The sequence below is a fragment of the Aulostomus chinensis genome, chromosome 24, assembly GCF_037954235.1.
Source record: "Aulostomus chinensis isolate RoL2024-O1b breed Wild chromosome 24, RoL_Achi_v1.0, whole genome shotgun sequence".
NCBI lineage: Eukaryota > Metazoa > Chordata > Actinopteri > Syngnathiformes > Aulostomidae > Aulostomus > Aulostomus chinensis.
The window spans coordinates 14,092,294-14,111,157 of NC_141343.1; the positions used below are offsets into that span (position 1 = coordinate 14,092,294).

Consider the following 18,864-nt stretch of genomic DNA (forward strand, 5'->3'; position numbering starts at 1 on the left):
TTCCGCCTGTTAATATAAATTCAGCACTGCGCCGTTTTATTTTGAAGGCGTCGTCTCTCAACATCCGGTTTGGAGCCGCTGCTAGCCGGTTAGCTTGACGTAGCTTCAGATTACACCACTTGCTGGAGTTCCGTAGCTGCTGCTGGTAGACGACCAGGCAGCCCCGGTGGTCGCGGTGAAAGTCTGCGGTTCCACGGGCCTTTCGGGACTGAAGCGCGGGAGAAATGAGCTCCCGGTCGAGGATTTAGCGAGTTTGTGTTGTCTTGTACTACCGAGGTGGACGGTTGACTTGACGCCATGAGAAGCAGGAGCAACTCGGGCGTTAAACTTGACAACTATGCCCGGATAGTGCACGAAACTATCCTGCGGCACCAAGTGAGTGCGCAAACCCGGTCACAACATCGCCTTAATTAGACGAAACCGGCAGGTCGGTGGTTCGGCGCTCGTGCAGCCCTGCTCATGTTGCCACGCGTGAAAGGTGAAGTTGCGGCTCTTGTATTGCGAAAGTCTGTTGATGGCGCACACCTATTGCGTCTGTCTCATTGTTGTTTTTAAAGTAAACTCCTGTACGTTAGCGTGATTTTTTTTTTTTTTGGCACAACTTTGTTTTTTCCAAACATGGCTGGTCGTCATCGTAACACGGCACCATCTTGAACACCTTCGTTCACACCTGGCAGCAGAGATGGGCTGTACCAAACTTGTACAATTCCACATGGCACAAATACTCTTGTTGGAATTTGACAATGAAAGCGTCGAAATGAATTCTGTGTGTTACGACTTTAACGGTACCTGTGCATTTTATTACAATTAAGTCAATTTATATTTAATATAATTTTCATGATGCCATTATTCACACCAATGTTTTCATATCGACAGCAATACTTTTTTTAACAATTTTGATCATACCGATAAATTGTTACAATTTTAATGATACTCATACTAATAATTTTTATGACAATTGTGATGATAATGATCATTGTTACAATTATATTGATACCCATACTCATACCAATAGTTTTTCTGACAATTGCAACAATACTAATGAATTCTGTTACGAGTTTAATGATACCCATACTCATACCAGAACATTTTTTCAAATTGTCATCATATCGATAAATTCTGTTAAAATTTTAATGATACCCATACTCATACCAATACTTTTTTTTTTTACAGTTTTCATCATACAAATAAATTCTGTTAAAATTTTAATGATACCCATACTCATACAATACTTTTTTGTTAAAATTGTAACGTTACTGATGAATTCTATTACAATTTTAATGATACCAACACTCATACAATACTTTTTTGTTAAAATTGTAATGTTAATGATAAATTCTATTACAATTTTAATGATACCCATACTCATACCAATACTTTTTTGTTAAAATTGTAATGTTACTGATGAATTCAATTACAATTTTAATGATACCCATACTCATACCAATACTTTTGGTTACAATTGTAATCAAAGCAATAAATTCTGTGACATTTTTAATGGTACTCATACTCAATCCAGTCATTTTTGGTACAGCTTGTTACAATTTTAATGATGCTCACACTCGTACCTTTTGTTCCAATTTAAATGATACAGATTAATTCTGTTAGTTTTAATGATACTCATACTCATACCAATACTTCTTTTACAGTTGTAATACCTATGAATTCTGTCATACTTTTAATGATACACATACTCATATCATTACTTTTTGTTTCAAATTTATTGATACCGATAATTTGTTACACTTTTAATGACACCAATGCATTGTATTTTTTTTACAATGTTAATGACATTGATAATGTTACGATAACGAACAACACCAATATTTGACCTCTGTTAGAAGTAATAATAAAGGTACTTTTTGTTACAATTTTAACAATAGCAATATTTATACAACTATTATTCATATTAAAAATATGATTTTACAGATAAAATAACTTTAGTGCAATTTGAGCGATATTAATTTGGTCGAATGCAATTCAAACAGATACATTATGATACGATTTTATCAGTACCAATGGTAATACAACATTTTCTTGATACTGCTACTTTTGATACAATTTCAATGTTACTTGTTGTTTTTTGTTTATAAGGGAAACCTAAACTTTTTGTTATAATGCTAATTATACCAATATCAAACCTGTACTACTCTTTAATGGGTAAATGATCATGTTTAAGGGGGAAAAGAGTTACCTGTAAATCACATGACGCGTATTTCCCATTCATAATATTCAATTTTACAAGAATATAAAATTGTGTAAAATACAGATTATATTATTAATATAATATATATATTGTGACTACTGGCACCACTGTTGCCTTTACTCACCTTCTCTCATTTTGTTTTATTCAAAATGAATTGATACCAAATGAGTAGCTGGTGTGGACGAAATTGTCAATCCTGCTGTGTCGATTCCCCAGTTCTACCCGGCAACAGAGGTTTGTGCTCCATCAACTGCGACACCATCAGTGAGATTGGTGAAAACGACTGAAGCCAAGTTCCTGAGCTCTGACTGCTTCGCTTCAGCTCTCATTTTTGCCTCCTCTGAAGTTCAGACTGGAAGGATCAACATATATATGTCCATCCTCCGTAATCCAAACTGAATTCTCTCAGACCTGATTTGAAACGACAAGCTTCCTCTGCACTAAACTTCTTAACCTTTGACCTCTCCGTGTGTTTGACAGGATCCGGTAACCGGTCTCCTTCCGGGGAGCAGCGATAAACCAGACGCTTGGGTCCGGGACAATGTTTACAGCGTCCTGTCTGTGTGGGCCCTCAGCCTGGCCTACAGGAAGAATGCTGACCGGGACGAAGACAAGGCCAAGGCCTACGAACTGGAGCAGGTAGGTGTGTGTGTGTGTGAGTGTGAGAGAGTGTGAGTGTGAGCAGGAGTGCTGTGTTCATCCATCTCTGTCTCTCATCTTCAGAGTGTGGTTAAGCTCATGAGAGGAATCCTTCAGTGCATCATGAGGCAGGTACGTTGGCCTTTTTCTTTAGACTGTACTTTCACACAATCACACACACAAGCACTCCAAGGTATTCATCAAGCCTCTCTGCGCTTACCATCCACAGCTGGATAAGGTGGAGAAGTTTAAATACAGTAGAAGTACCTCAGACTCGCTCCATGCGAAGTACAACACCAGGACCTGCGCTCCCGTGGTGGGTGACGACCAGTGGGGTCACCTACAGGTGGACGCCACCTCACTGTTCCTCCTCTTCCTGGCTCAGATGACCGCGTCTGGTAGGACTGAGATTTAAGATTTAATTACAGAGACATTTATTTATTTATTTATTTATTTTTTGATAAATCCTCTGGACAGAGACAAATGTCACTCATCCAGAGTTACGTTTTTATGAAGCAGCAGCTGTTTCACGTGTGCAGGAACCCTGTTAGGGTCTCACTTCACAAGTCTCTTCATTTTATTTCCAACTTATAAAGTTGTGTGCACTCAAGTTAGTACAGCTTCCTTCTTTATGGAGAACAAAACAAAACATGGCCGCCTCGCTGTGGTAACGGCACCAAACAAAGTCCTTACAGTTAACCATCTGGTGATTCTGGCCTAATTTGAGATCGATGTGGTTGAGCTGTTTGAGGAGCTGAACGTCAAAATATCGACATGCCACATCCTGTCACCATCAGGTGGCGCTGTGATTAAGCTACCCCGTAACATCCTGGATTCGACTGAAAAGGATATAAATGTGTTTAAATTAATAATCCCACCTAATCCTGAGGGTTAAAGTCTGGTTTAGTCGTCCTTCAGATTCCTACTAAATGTGTATTCTCAATCCTGTTTGTCTGATTGTAGTTAAATTAGTTCGAACAATTAAAGAATATATATACTTTTCATGTAGCGTTAATTTTACTATCCAACAATAACATTAGAGTTGTTCTCCTTGTTGAACACCTGGTTCTGTGTGTGTGTCAGGTCTTCATATTGTCTACACACAAGATGAAGTGGACGTAGTCCAGAATCTCATGTTCTACATCGAGGCGGCGTACAAAGTGGCTGTAAGTGTTTGTTGCCAGTAGCCGCATTTTTAAATTCAGCTTCTCTGTGTTTCACTCTCGTCTTTCCTGGTTGCTCGCAGGATTACGGGATGTGGGAAAGAGGAGATAAAACCAACCAGGGCATCACTGAGATTAACGCCAGCTCTATCGGTACAGCCAAGGTACTTGTTTCTACTCGTTCCACAGGTACCAGGAGGTTAAGGCTGACGGAATTCCCTCCACAGCAGCAGAACAGGTGCTCCATTAAATATCTTTGGCAGGGTGGACGGTGTCTGGTCACGCCAGCGGCCTTTACACCGACCTTTAGATGACCCAGAGTCTGGAAACTAAGGATCAGAGGGAAGGACTCGGTGCTGAATGTTAACAAAGAAGAATCAAATCTTCTTGATATCCCTAAAAGAAAAACTACATAATCCGGCAGCCACATGCAGTGCTTTAATCGCGTTATCTTGAAATGGGTGCTTGTGGGGCTCTCAGCACTTTTGGCACTTTTCCATGCCAACTATCGAACAGAAACATCCAAATCCCTGATAAAGAAAAATGTAGTTCTAAATATTTTATGTAACAGTCCCTCTGACCGAGCGCTGGGCTGCCCAGAGGGTACAGGAGGTATCAGGTTCTCTCTTCCCAGAATGGCCTCTCACTCAGAAATAACACAGTACTCGCAGTACTCAACTACTACACTAACACACAGGTTAATTTTGGCAGCAGGAAATAGGCACCGGGCAAACGCTGGAAAACAGGCACCACTGCCGGAACATTCCCTGTAGCAACACCGGATGACATTCTCGCAGTACATTTATACTGTGGTACTTAGAGTACATTGTAATATGTACATACATCATCCAGAAAGAACATCCTGGATTTTATGTTAAACACCGACAAAAAAGATTTACTTTTTATGGGTGTTAGCGTCGGTGCTGTGTGTCTTCCAGGCAGCTCTGGAGGCGTTGGATGACCTCAACCTTTTCGGAGCAAAGGGAGGACCTGGATCTGTGGTCCATGCCCTGGCTGATGACATCCAGCACTGTCAAGTACACATTCTCACAATGTTATTCATGTCAGTAATGCTAATTTACTATTTTGATTCAACTTGAGATGCCCTCTCCTCTTGTCAGTCCATCCTGACCTCCATGCTACCCAGAGCATCCATCTCTAAGGAGGTGGATGCTGGCGTGCTGGCCATCATCTCCTACCCTGCCTTTGCTGTGGAGGATATGAACATCGTCAACCTGACCAAGGAGGAGATCATTTCTAAACTGCAGGTGTAGTACATGTACATTACAGTACAGGATGTAAAACACTAATATTTGTAAGTCCAGCTTTGATCCGTTATAATAAATATGAAGATTTCTGTGTCATCTATCGTGAGTAGTTGCTAAAATACTTTATAGGAACAGCACATTTTCCCTGGAACTACAAACCTACACCAGGGAGCCTGAATAATTGTGGCCCGAGACTGGAACCCTGGGGAACTCCTCATGTCATGGTGATTGTTCATTTCTCCCATCTAAAAGTGATATGCTGACTTGGTTTCTGTGTCATCTCAGGGTCGCTACGGCTGCTGCAGGTTTCTCCGAGATGGACACAAGACGCCAAAAGAGGTTTTAAAAAAAAAAAAAAATCTGTTTTTGAAGACGCCGTCTTTGTTTCTATTTATTGTGTTTTCCCATCATCCCTTTTTAACCCCAGTTTAGCTCACAGGTGGCTGAGTAGATCATGTATGTCCTAACCCTAAAGCTGAACCATTCTAGACTGAGGATTTACTCAGATTTTCAGGTTGTTCTGGCCACAGTGGGCCATGAACATGGTATATTAGTGGACTTAAGTGTAACTTTTTATGGTTTAAGGAAATCCAAAGCTATGTGCCTCTTTCGTTCCCTTTTCTAAGCTTCAATATCTCTGTGCCTGATACACTGAGTGGAAATGTGAATGAACAGCCGTTGGCTGTTCTCACTCTGAGCTGTGTGTCATGAACACTGCTGCTTATGTAATAAGAAATTGAGAGAGGTCATTGAGTTGATAGTGCAGGGGCATTTGGATATGTTAGACAGTAGTTCTCCAAATCAGCTGTCGCCTACCAAAACAGACGTAAAGGAATATTGACGAACTAATCAATAACACCCACAAAAATCATGAAACGAGCACACACCTCCACTATATTTAAACAGTGCACTTTTATTTCTTCATTTTTGAGGGAAGTGGAACCGATCCTTTGCTTTTCACCCCCTACATGCCTGTGCCAATTTTCAGAAAAATTGGCTGGTTTTTTTGTTTTTTTGTTTTTTTGCTGTGTAAAAAATATATTCATTCTTCCACATAGATTCCAGTACAAGTAAAGAAAAAGGCTCAAGAAGCAAATCTTTGCTAATTTTTTTTGCCTCTTGACTATGTTCCAGGATCCAAACCGCCTGTATTACGAGTCGGCAGAGCTGAAATTGTTTGAAAACATTGAGTGCGAGTGGCCTTTGTTCTGGACGTACCTCATATTGGACGGTATCTTCATCAACAGCCCTGAACAGGTAACTCACAACTGTCTCATCTATGCTTCAGCACACTTTTTTTAGAGCTTCCAAAAAAACACTAAGTGGTTTAAAAAAAAAAAAAATTGGTCCAGGTTCAGGAATACCAGGATGCTCTGGAGGGAATCCTGATCAAGCAGAAAGATGGAATACGACTGGTCCCGGAACTCTACAGTGTCCCCCCAGAAAAGGTGAGCTGAAGATATGTATAAAATACATGTATACGTTACTTTTAACTCATGACAGAAACACCTGAATAAGATCTTGTATTTGTCAACAGGTGGAGGAGGAGTATATGAACCCTCACTCAGTGGAGAGGGTCCCTATGGGGACATGTCCGCTGAAATGGGGACAGTCTCTGTATGTTGTGGGAAAGCTCCTGTCAGAGGTGAGCCATGGTTGTATTTTTCCAAAACTAGGACCACAGTTGTCACGATAAATTGTTTGTGTGTAACATTCCCTGACAGATTTTTACTTGGTGCTTTGACATGTTTTTTCAGGGTTTTCTCGCCCCTGGAGAGATCGACCCTCTCAACCGACGTTTCTCCACCATCCCCAAGCCTGACGTGGTCGTACAGGGTGAGTGCTCCGGACGACATGTTGAATTTTTCCCCATGAAAAGGATTCATTAAACATATGAAGGTTTTACATTCATGCTCCGACCGTCTCCGTCATCTCGTAGTGTCGATCCTGGCAGAGACAGAGGAGATTAAAGAGCTGCTGTTGAAGAACGGTATTGATGTGGAGACTGTGGCCGACATCCATCCCATCCATGTGCAGCCCTCTCGAGTCCTCAGTCACATTTACGCCAGACTTGGTACAACCTCTGAGAACACTTCCAAACACAAACCACAGTAGATGTCGCATAGATGCAGCTGCAACAGGATACCACGACTGTTTTGATGCGACACATTCAAGAGAGTTGAGAGATATTTTACAACTTCAGCAGCCACACTAGTCGCATGAGGGACTGAAAGATGGAATCAAGACACTTCATGTGAGGTGAGATGTTTTCTGTCTGTGCCCCAGGTCGTAACCCACGGCTGGGTCTGACTGGACGTCCTTACAGGAGAATAGGAGTCCTGGGAACCTCCAAGTTCTACATCATCAGAAACACCATCTTCTCCTTCACTCCTCAGGTTGGTGGCAAACGGAAACAAAGAGAGTTTTAATTGAGAAACCCAAGCATTAATAGTAAGTTAGGTGTCTTGTAATTTGCCCGCTCCAGTTCATCGACCACACACAGTTCTACCTGGCGCTGGACAACAAGATGATTGTGGAGATGTTGAGGACAGAAATCGCTTACCTGGCATCGAGATGGAGGATGACGGGACGACCCACCGTCACCTTCCCCATCTCACAGACGATGCTGAGTCAGTGCTCAAAGACAGGCACAAATGTGGTTTCTCACTAAAACCAGAGTGGAAATTTTAAATACTGTTTGGTTTTAAGTGTCTTTTTTTTCTATGATTTATGTGTGCATTTCAGCTGAAGATCATTCAGACCTGGACCCAGCTGTCTTGGCTACACTGAAGAAGTTACAGGATGGATACTATGGAGGAGCAAGGTGAGCTTTTAAACTTTCTGTGTTTATACCAGTATTATTAAATATTGTTACACATGCTGGGTCACATTTTATCCACAATAACTGTCAAGAAAAAAGAAAATAAATATGAGAAATATAATGTTGTCCTCGGTCTGTACTCTCCACCTCCGCTTTTTGAGTTCTGCTTTCTTTAAATTCACTCTCGCTGCTTGAAACAACAAACACTGCTCTCGCTAGCCAGCTAGCTATGAGCAACCGAACACGCCAAATTTCCAACACAGGTTTCTAAACTAGAGCATGGTTTAACCATGAGGTTATTTTGCAAGGGCATCGTTTCTCCTCAGCTTAGTGCCGCCCCCGACAATTTTGATTGGCTTACAGAAATAAAATCAAACCTGTATGTCAGATGTTTCTCATGTGCTTGGACAGTCGGACTTCTGGCTATGCAGGACGAGTTTTCCAGTAGTTTTACCTTCATTGATTGATAGATGGAAGTTGTTTGCCAAGATATGGACAATCTCAGGGAGGAAGTAGACTGCTAGCTAGTGAACATGGGTGGTAACAAATAACTGTCGTGTTTGTTCAGGAAAGTCAGGCTTTTTGCTGACCTCTCTTTTCTTCTGTCTGTCTCCTCTTCAGGATCCAGACAGGAAAGTTGTCAGAGTTCTATACTACTTCCTGTTTCGCCCACCTCAGCTTCTTGGATGGTAAGGGTTCTGGCAGCATGGCGCCCCGTGACGAAGAGTATGGTGATGGTGATGATGATGAGCTTGACGGCGATGGATACGTGCATGAGTTACGTTGTGATGATGGTAAGAACAAGACAGGGAAGGATGGATCGATGGATGGATGAAGGAACATTTCTCCTCTTAACCCCACTGAAGTTATCTTATTCATGCTCTTTAAATATTAAACAATTAATACAGAAACCTAATCAGAAACTAAAGTGTATTAATCACCTTCTGATTGATCTTCACACCCCGACACCATCCTCTCTCACTTGGAAGGAAGACTGGGCCAAGAGGGCTTTGATAGAAGATTCTGGCCTTGGCACCCACCTAGTAGAACGCAAGACTGCATGAACATTTGGGAACCTCTTGGCTCCAAAAGGTTTATGACTGCTGCTTTGCTTTTATTTGCATGTCACTGAAGAACATGTTCTTCAGCATTGCATCTTAACTGGCTGCAAAAAAAATCAACTTGTCTTGTTTAAAATAGTTCCAAACATGTAGTAAGTGGTGCAGGAATGCGTCCTAAAACCCGTAAATTATGTATGTATTTATTTATTTTTAACATCTGGTTCGCTCCTTGTAAAGGTGGTGGTATTTAGGTTAAATTTATGAAATAAAATCTGTGATTCACACAAGTTTAAGATATTTTTACGTTCTACATCCTAAAATATGCCAGTGTGGATTTACAAGCAATTTAAGTTTCCTTTTTTTTTTTAAGTAGTTATTTCAAAGCATAATGCTAACTTTCTAACAGCATTTCCCCTCAGAAAAAATAAATGCAGTGTTCAATTTGTGAAGTTGATCTTTCTGAACAAATCTTATTGAGCTCATTAGCTTAATTACAGAGTTTATTTTCAGTCATAATCTGAAATCCAGTGTTTAAAAACCTATTTGGTTGAAAACTACGTCATTCCTCCACAGATCATTCACTATGCTGATGATGCTGCCACTTTTGTTGTGAACGATAAAGCTGAAGTTCTAAGAAGAAATTAAGCTTTAAGGCTCATTTTAACCAAATTATATTTTTGTAGTTGTTTAATATCATATAGATGATTTGTGTTTTATTTGTTAAAGTTCAAAGACCTTAAAATACTAATACTGTTACTATAACTATTACTAAACTAAGCAAAATCTGCCTTAAAGTATCTCAGAGTTGATGTGCATGTATCAATATGTGTTTTATCACGAGTGTTGACCTGAATGAAGGTGAGTAGAAACATGAGATTTGGAAAGTGGTGTTTTAATCTTGATATTTTAAAGAATGTTGATAAAAAGAAAATCACCATCTTTGGTTGTATCACTTCTTTCTTCCCTCCTGTCTTTGATTGTCTACCTCCATTCTCCTCTTCAGAGGCTGATGACCTTGCTCAGTACCTGGACCACCTCTTGGCCCACGCTAACCCCAAGAAGGTTAAACGACCGGTCGGGGGGCTTAGCAGGTTCAAGGCTGCAGCTTCCAAAACGAAGGAGATGGTGTCTTTCATGAACAAGGCCCAGGACCTCAACGTGCACAGTCAGTGAATCCAAATAGAAATATGCTTATTATCCATTCTTTCAGGAACCAGACAAGAAGATAGAGACCCTCTCCCCTGTGTGTGCATCAGAGAGCTGGGACACATGCGAGATAGCTTAGCACAATGAATGCTAATGGATGGGAAATGTTAGCATACCTCTGTCAAAAGTCATTAAATAGATCCGATTCAGGATGTGGGTTTGAAGAAGTAGTTCCAGAAGTAAAGGGTTCCAGAAGTAATTCTCCTCATTCTCTTGTACAGAGTTGGCCATGATTAGTATCAACAAATGTTTAGTTTGTGAGCCAAAAATTTTGTAGTACTGCTTCAAATCACTACACCCTGTCAGGGAAGTAGTTCTGGCTATGTGGGTGACTCTGAAATTAGAGTATCTCATCATTTTAACGTGTTACTACATCGCAAATGTTGTGAAAAACCCTTTTTGAAAATCATTATGAAGAAAAGAGCATTTGCTGACTTGCTAACACTTCCCATCCACTACCATACATTGTGCTAAGCTAACAGAGCTCTCAGCTCCCTAATGCAGCACAGATGAAAGACGGGTCTCTATGGTTCTAGCTTCTTGTCTAGCTCTGAAGAAAATGTACTGTAAGTGTTATTCCCAAAATGTTGGCTTGTTCCTTCAATATCTCAAACACAGACATTTTTTTTGTCTTTGTCCAGATGTCAACATGTACCTGCCCAACAAGCTGTTCCGGTCTCCTCAGCCATCACTCAACCTGAATCTTCCAGAATCGCCTGCACCTTCAGAATGTCAGGTGTGTTTGTACCTCTTCAGATCTCGGGAGGAGTGGAGAGTTTTTCTTCTTCCTGAATTCTCAAATGTTTTAAGTTAACCCACCTACGACATTTAAATCAGTTCCACCTGCTGCTGTTGAAGTGTTTCCCATTCCTTGTTGATAAACCGGAAAAAGAATTTAACGCTAATTTTCCATCTTAACTGTTCAGGTTCCAGAGGTGACAGTCACACCCACAAAAAGCGGTATCCCTCGAGACGCCAGTGGGGCCATCGACTTCAACGCTTTAGTCCAGTTGCTGAAAGATACAGAAAATCTGCAGGACCAGGCTGATATACTCTACATCCTCTTCAAAGACAAGTAAGATGCTCAAACAAGTAAAGTTCAACTGCTTTCTCTGATTTTTCTCCCTCCGTGCTGAATTTATGTGTTTTCCTTTATCCAGAGGTATGGACTGGGATACTCGTCTTCATGGTAAAGGTTCGACAGTGCGATCTCTACTGACAGACCTTTACGAGAAAGTAGGCGAACTCAAACACTGGGGACTGATCAGGATGCTCTCCGGGATTCTGAAGAAGAAAGTGGAGGAGCTTGACTCGGTAGGACACACACATAAGAGAGTTATTTCAGCATTTTCCAGTGTTCTTTTCTGATGGTTTTGAATCCATGCTTAGGCCTGCTCTGATTTGCTGGCGCACCAGAAGCACCTAACCGTGGGTCTACCTCCTGAACCCCGAGAGAAAACCATCACAGCCCCCATCCCGCCTGACAAACTGGCCGCTCTCATTGACGAGGCCAGCGACAACAACATCAGTGTGGCCATACTCACTCAGGTGAGACACTTCCTCCGCAAACATCTGTGAATGTGTCCTCCGCCTGTCCTTCTCCTTTATCCAGTCCCTCTTTCCCCTCCCTTAGGAGATCATGGTGTACCTGGCCATGAGTATCAGGACTCAGCCCAACCTGTTCAGTGAGATGTTCAGGCTCCGCATCGGACTCATCATCCAAGTCATGGCCACCGAGCTGGCCCAGTCCCTCAACTGCTCAGGTAAACTGAGGAGTGGAAGGGTTTCAGTAGTTTTTATGTTATCCAGGTGTTAACCCAGGTGTTGGCATCACCATGGGTCTTTTCAACCAAGAGCTCGTGGGATTTTTTACATTTTTGAATGTTGCTAACAATTAGATCCAATACTAGGGAGTCAAAAATTCAGATAACCACTGAATTAGCCAATATTCTTTATTTATGGGTTTACAGCTATAAAATATTTCCGTCTTGTTCCTCCCAAGATAGAGAAATAACAGTAATCGTTTATATCGGTCAGTTAATTGCCAATTCTAGCCGATTAATTGCCAATATCGGTTGCTTAATCACGAGTACTAGCTGACTGATTGCTAATATTGGCCATAGTGATAGCCTGAACAAAAGTTTGAGTCTTAAAGGTTTTGTTGGGCAAAACAATCTTCATAAAGGAACACTTCTTTTATTGCTATGCTCACGCTGTAACTCTGTGCTCCTTCTGTTAATCGATGATGTTTTGTAGTCTTGTTTAAAAAAAACTTCACTATTGTAGATTTTTTTGTCAAACAAAATGGTTAATACAAAGTGTGTGTGTGTGTGTGTGTGTGTGTGTGTGTGTAGGCGAGGAGGCCACAGAGAGTTTAATGAGTCTGAATCCCTCTGAACTGAAGAACCTTCTTCACCACATTCTCAGCGGGAAGGAGTTTGGAGTGCAGCGCAGCAGTCAGTGCAGCACAGATTTAATTTATCTTCTTTAAATCTTACTGTCCTTCACCTTTCTTGGGTGGAAGCTTGTTTTGAATTGTATTTGCTTCCTTCGCAGTGCGAGAGATGGAGGCCGGCGTCAGTCCTGCTATCTCCATCCATCAGTTGGGTAACGTTGGTGCCACCAAGAGCGAGAGAGCAGGAATCAGCAAGCTGAAGAGCGATATGAAGATGGTAGGAATGTGTGTTCTCGTAATGCTGCATCATGAGGACCTGAACACAGTTTGACACCTACACAGTGAGGACATGAAGGGCGGATGTAGGCCGTTGTTAGGATTAGGATCTCACATTTAGTTGTGGTTGTTAAGGTTAGCATAAAGAGCTTGGGAATGCATTATGTCAGTGGAGGTCCTCACAAAGACATGAGTACAATGATGTGTGTGTTGTATGAGGGAGATGGGGGAAAAAAATGAAATTATATATGAGGACAGTAATTAATCCCGAAGTGTAAACAACAAACCTCATGTTCATTTAAATGATTTATGTTCGCATTTTGCTAACTTTGGCAGCTCTTGAAGTATAAACCCCATTTTTCTTATTTAAATGTGGAACTATTTACCTTTAAAGGTGACACTGAGGATACAAGGAGGAGGAGGAGGAGGAAATCTTTTGAAAATGTTCTTTTAGTCCAACAGATTTTTGTCCTTTTGCAGCTGGAACACAGGTTGTCTTTGACGGATCCCAGTAAGGTGACATTATGGTGCTAATTCACCAGCTGACATCACCGGACAGTTGTTGGGGCAATTGAGATTATTTGATGGTGGGATTGAGAGTGATTGATTGATTGATTTGATCTATTTTGAGTCTAATTAGGGAGAGAATATCAATTATCTTACCTCTGTTATTTATTTCTGATATGTTTTATGTTGCAGGCTCAGCACAGTTTGTCTGCAACACATTCCTGATGTGATGTAAATTTGGTCATTTTTGTGAAAAGGGGAAGATTCGTCATGAAGTTTGATCTTTTTTTTTGTGTTTTAATTAATGATGATAATGTTCTGATTATATGGGAAAATGAGCAAAGATTCGCAAATGATTGTTTAAGACATGATTGTTGATCCCTCAGACACTGATTTAGTGGTGATGGATCAGGAGAAGCATTTCTACAAATCAACCCATCAGTCAGCACTAGTGAGTTTTAGTGTTTTGTGACTATTTCCTGTGTTACAGATGGACCGCAGGGTGTCAGTGACAGACTCGGTTAAGGTGACGATGAAAGACGACTCACAGATGTGATTCTTAAAGGAGAGCAGTTGATTTTATTTGATGGCGCCGGTGTTTGTTTTCATCCCTTAATTACCTGAAGTAATTGAAACTGTTTTGATGGACATTGTTGAAACATTGTCCATCACTGGGAAAAAAAAAGATTCTTTCAACATGCAGTCACACTAACGATCTTGGACGTGCATCGGAAGATATTTTTAAAATGCAAAGTGAAAGTTTTATTTCTCCTTTCCAGCTTGAGCAGCCCGGGACGTCCCCTCGCAAGGTGACAAGAATAACAGTAACAACAACTTCATCCTGTGGGCTAATTAATTTGAAATAATTGATATCAAGTAAAAGAATAACAGAATCCATCTGTATTTACTGGGGACCAATAGAAGCTGTTAGTTAGCGTAAATTATATAACATTAAAATGTCTAAAAACAACAAAACATATGTTATATATTTGTGTTAGTTGTGGACTAACATTTCTAGCTCGGCTGTCAATTATTTGAAAAAATGGATCTGATTAATTACTTGCTTGTAATGAATTAATCAATTAATCGCACGCCCTCATTTTGGCTGGGAAGTATTTCAGATATTTAATTTCAAATCGTAAGTGTTTGAATAAATTAACACATCAACGTTTAAGGCTGAAATCCGTATGTTCCCCCTGATTTGGCCATTATTTATTAATATTTTCCCCGCTGTGGGATGAGTCAAGGGTCGTCTTCTCTTCAAAGCCTTAGAAAAGCCCACACATGATACATTTACTGCAAGTCTCCAAAGAAGTGTAAACTTTCAGCCAGCACAGTTCCAATTATTGGACCTAAATATATTAAAAAGTGACCGATATTTGCTGATTGTGATAACGTGCTGATATTACAGGGTTTGAGCACTGATAGCAGCGTGGGGCTGCCTGATGATGTTAATTGTTTTCTTTAAAGATTGAAGTGAGATTAACCGAATGTGTATTAATGACCTCGTCCACCGGTTCCATGATCCCACCTGACCTAATGATGTCACCAAACGTCATCCTCTTGTTGTTGTCTGGATTGAGAGAAACCACGTACTGTGTCTTTATCTCGCTGGCGTGGGAAGTTTGTTGGCTAACGTTTTTATCGTTTCAGTTCCGTGGTCCCATCGTCGAGCCTGACTGATTTCCTCTTGATTTCCATTCAATGCAAATGCATGTTGTGACACAGCTCATCAGTGGGCGGAGCCGTCATCAGTTCACATTTACAACCTTTTTCTTTCTTTTCTTTTTTTTAATCTTTCTCATCTTTTCTGTTGCCTTTCTTGCTCTCAGGGAATGCGATCTCACTCCCTGGAGTTAGAAAACATCGAGTCTGGGGTAAACATCTTCAACACTCATGTCTGATGCTGCTTTATTTGAGTGTAAAAACATTTTGGAGGGAAATTGATGGGTTTTTATGGTACAAATGGAATTATAAGTGATTTCATTCTCTTTTTTTTATTTTTATGTCTTTGACTTTTCAGAGGTACAGACTTCCATCAATCGAGTCTCTGGACATCCCAGAGAGCATTCCCGTCGCCAAGGATACCAGACACGGCCAGTGGCTGCGCAGGAGGCGTCTGGACGGAGCGTTAAACCGAGTCCCCGTTGGCTTCTATCAGAAGGTCTGGAAGATTCTACAGAAAGTGAGTCACCACAGAGTTTTACGCTTGAGTTTGTAAAGATTTTGTTCCCCACTGGAGATAAAACTGATTATTGTGTCCAACAGTTTATTTGATTTTGTGCTAAAATTCAAGAGTTGGGTCAGATTTTTTGTTTCTTTCTAAGGACTTTAAAAAAAAAAAAAAATGATTTTTGCATTTGTGTTTTTGTTTTCCGGTGATTTGGTCGTCTGATTAGGAAGGTAAGACAGCTGCTCGTTCACCAACGTGAACAAAAAATGTGAGTTCAATGTAAAAATGGTGCGTATTTTAGCGCTGTAACACGACGAGGATGTGAACGTTGTCTTCCAGTGTCACGGCCTGTCTATAGAGGGCTTCGTCCTTCCCTCCTCAACCACCAGAGAGGTGAGGCATCACACCACACACACACACACACACACACAGAAATAAACATCAGCAGAACACATTTTACACACAATCCTATTAGCCTATAGATTTAAGGACATTTTAAGTGTTTTTTTTTTTTTAACCAGTTTCAACCTAAAGCGACGTTCATGTCATTTTAGGTTTATTCACGAACAGTGAGGCTTTTACAAAGAAGTAAAATATCTTGGAGTTTTTTTATTCCATTCGTATCTTCTACAGAGGCTGAGGAGGTTAAGAAAGTGCTCAGAAACCCTTTAGGTCTAAGGAGCTCATCTACAAATATGTAAGGTGTTTTTAGGTCTAAGGAGCTCATCTACAAATATGTAAGGTGTTTTTAGGTCTAAGGAGCTCATCTACAAATATGTAAGGTGTTTTTAGGTCTAAGGAGCTCATCTACAAATATGTAAGGTGTTTTTAGGTCTAAATACGCCTTCATTCGTTTCCTTTGCTCAGTGATTGTTTGTGAAGATGTCACCAGCAGGGGGAGCCAGAGTAGCCAACAGATACTTGAACATGAACCCTTAGTGCTGAATTCTGTCAAGACTCTTAAGGTTTTTATGTCTGACTCCTCCCCCTTCCAGATGACCCCCGGTGAGATCAAATTCTCCGTCCACGTGGAGACTGTTCTGAATCGCGTCCCCCAGCCCGAGTACCGCCAGCTGCTGGTGGAGGCCATCCTGGTCCTCACCATGCTGGCCGACGTGGACATCCAGAGCATCGGCTCCATCATCCACGTGGAGAAGATCGTGCACATCGCCAACGACATGTTCCACAAGGATCAGGTGCACTGCTGCAGCCAGTCACTCCCAGACTCGCTCCACACTTCTCCCCCTAACTCTGGTCTCTCCTGCAGACCGACCTGGGAGCAGAGCCGCACATCCTGGAGACGGACCCAGCCACCGGAGTGTGCAGACTGCTCTACGATAGCGCCCCTAGTGGCCGCTTCGGGAGCATGACCTACCTCACCAAGGCCGTGGCCGTCTACGTGCAAGACTTCCTGCCTAGCGGGTCGTGTGCCGTGCAGTGAGAAGACGCCTGTAGTCACGTAAAAGCCACATCTGTTACACGTTTGTTTCAGAAACTTGAGAGGAATGTGGGTTCTTATTTTTCTCGACAAATCCTGCGAAACGACAGACGGGATCCTGGTTGTTCTCCTTCTCCACTTCACCACCTTGTGACCGGCCCTAAAAAAAAAAAAAAAAACGGGCTCATTTCTCCCAAAAACGCGGAGAACACGATCAAACGAACCACGGCCGTTGTAACGGTAGAACACGTCACCGTGTTCCACTGATGCGCTTTTAATCGTTTGGGGGATTTGTAACATGAGTCGTACCTCGGTGACGTTTCTCATGGGATTTATGAAATACAAACAATCATGAAACAGAAAACCTCTTTGGAGCAACCAAAACACCTCCATGTTCAACTTCTACGACTGATCAACATTTTGTGTGGGAAGAATTTGTTTTTACGACCCCAGCAGGAAAGCGCTTGATCAATTATTTGACGTTATTTGTAGCCACATGTATGCTAGCTCATCTAACGCCAAGAAACACGTAGGAAACAATTACAAACGTAGATTATTTATTTTCTAGTTCTTGAATGAAAACAAATCTAAAGGCCTTTAATGCACTTGAGAAAGAATTTTGTGTGAAACTGCCGAAGTGTGTTTCTACTTTTCAGATAGCAGACTGAACTTGTGTAGTCAGCAAAAACACGTTCATGTTTTAACACGTAAAGAACGTAACACGTCCCAGCATGTACTGTACTACAGTAAAATACTGTACGACTTGATAGTTACTAGTGAATGTGATGCAGTGATGCATGTAACTCAGATGTTATTGATTATTTCACAATGATCGCTGTCGGTTTGATCAGTTTTACGCTGTTTTTGGACACGTGTTTTCATCGTCCGGGATACTGTGAGGAGGAAGTGAAGGTGTTGTTGACAGGATTACGATAAAAGTACGTGGGAATTTGGAGCTGTGGCGCTGGAGTGGGATTGAAAGGTACTGGATGAGCGCCACAGTTCTGATAATCATGGACTAACTAATAAAACTGAAAAAAAAACCAACTTGTGTTTTGAGTGGGGTTTTTTGTTGTTGTGATGAGAAGGGAATTCCTGTGCCACGTTATTGGATTGTTTGATGGAATTCCAACTCAAGATTCCGTCGCTTCATTTGATGTACTTTTAAGCTTTGATTCAGTTTTTCGTTTACCCATAGAAAATCCTTTTTATTTCCTTCGCACCAAATCGCAACGAAAGAGTATCTCATAAAACGGTGCACAATAAGGCAGCTCCAGCGACAAAAAGCCGCCTACTGACAGACAGAACGCTCGCTGGGCGGCCATCTGCCTCGACCAGTTCAGCTCAGACACACTGAAGGAATCCTTTGACTCCCCTTCACAACTTGAAGTACCAGTACAAGGTGTTACAGTCGCCGTTGAGCTGATCACCATTGCTGTAGTACCACGAACGGCTCTGGTGTGTGTGTGTGTGTGTGTGTGTGTGTGTGTGTGTGTGTGCGCGTGCGCGCGCAGTCATTTACACTGAAATAGAAATCACCCACCTGTGCTGGACCTGATAGTAACAGACTGGAAATGTAGGACACACCCCTTTTTTATTGCATATTTTTGTCCGAAAGGCTTTTTTGTATTCTTCCAAATTCAGTGATTTTCGATCGCGTCCATGTCACGTGACCAGGGGACTCAAATCCACACCAGATGTTCGTCACAGA

General features: G+C 41.4%; 1 protein-coding gene across 3 annotated transcripts; it reads left to right on the top strand.

Annotated features, from left to right (window-relative positions):
• The first annotated feature begins 74 nt into the window (after positions 1 to 74).
• Positions 75 to 18,179, top strand: phka1a (phosphorylase kinase, alpha 1a (muscle)). Of its 3 annotated transcripts, XM_086197057.1 has the most exons (35): positions 75 to 375; positions 2,423 to 2,440; positions 2,687 to 2,845; positions 2,930 to 2,977; positions 3,075 to 3,243; positions 3,929 to 4,011; positions 4,092 to 4,172; positions 4,947 to 5,045; positions 5,130 to 5,276; positions 5,562 to 5,615; positions 6,411 to 6,533; positions 6,629 to 6,724; positions 6,814 to 6,921; positions 7,034 to 7,112; positions 7,216 to 7,350; positions 7,563 to 7,672; positions 7,762 to 7,906; positions 8,022 to 8,100; positions 8,719 to 8,891; positions 10,162 to 10,323; positions 11,006 to 11,100; positions 11,291 to 11,439; positions 11,525 to 11,678; positions 11,754 to 11,912; positions 11,998 to 12,127; positions 12,719 to 12,820; positions 12,921 to 13,036; positions 13,516 to 13,551; positions 14,033 to 14,068; positions 14,322 to 14,351; positions 15,375 to 15,419; positions 15,566 to 15,727; positions 16,055 to 16,108; positions 16,711 to 16,911; positions 16,983 to 18,179. In XM_086197057.1, the coding sequence occupies exons 1-35, from the start codon at positions 298 to 300 to the stop codon at positions 17,154 to 17,156; spliced, it is 3,789 nt and encodes a 1,262-aa protein (XP_086053183.1). In that variant the 5' UTR covers positions 75 to 297; the 3' UTR covers positions 17,157 to 18,179. The 3 variants fall into 3 exon arrangements, with proteins under 3 accessions (XP_086053183.1, XP_086053184.1, XP_086053185.1); XM_086197058.1 differs by lacking the exon at positions 2,423 to 2,440 and having other exon boundaries at positions 76 to 375; XM_086197059.1 differs by lacking the exons at positions 13,516 to 13,551; positions 14,033 to 14,068; positions 14,322 to 14,351 and having other exon boundaries at positions 76 to 375.
• Positions 18,180 to 18,864: the final 685 nt, after the last annotated feature.

What these genes read in the sequence shown, in the direction of transcription:
- phka1a (XM_086197057.1), top strand. Translation starts at nt 298, where the DNA reads ATGAGAAGCAGGAGCAACTCGGGCGTTAAACTTGACAACTATGCCCGG. An exon ending in TTCAGTGCATCATGAGGCAG is followed by an intron (nt 2,978 to 3,074) that starts GTACGTTGGCCT and finishes TACCATCCACAG; the next exon opens with CTGGATAAGGTGGAGAAGTT. An exon ending in CTTTGACGGATCCCAGTAAG is followed by an intron (nt 13,552 to 14,032) that starts GTGACATTATGG and finishes CCTGTGTTACAG; the next exon opens with ATGGACCGCAGGGTGTCAGT.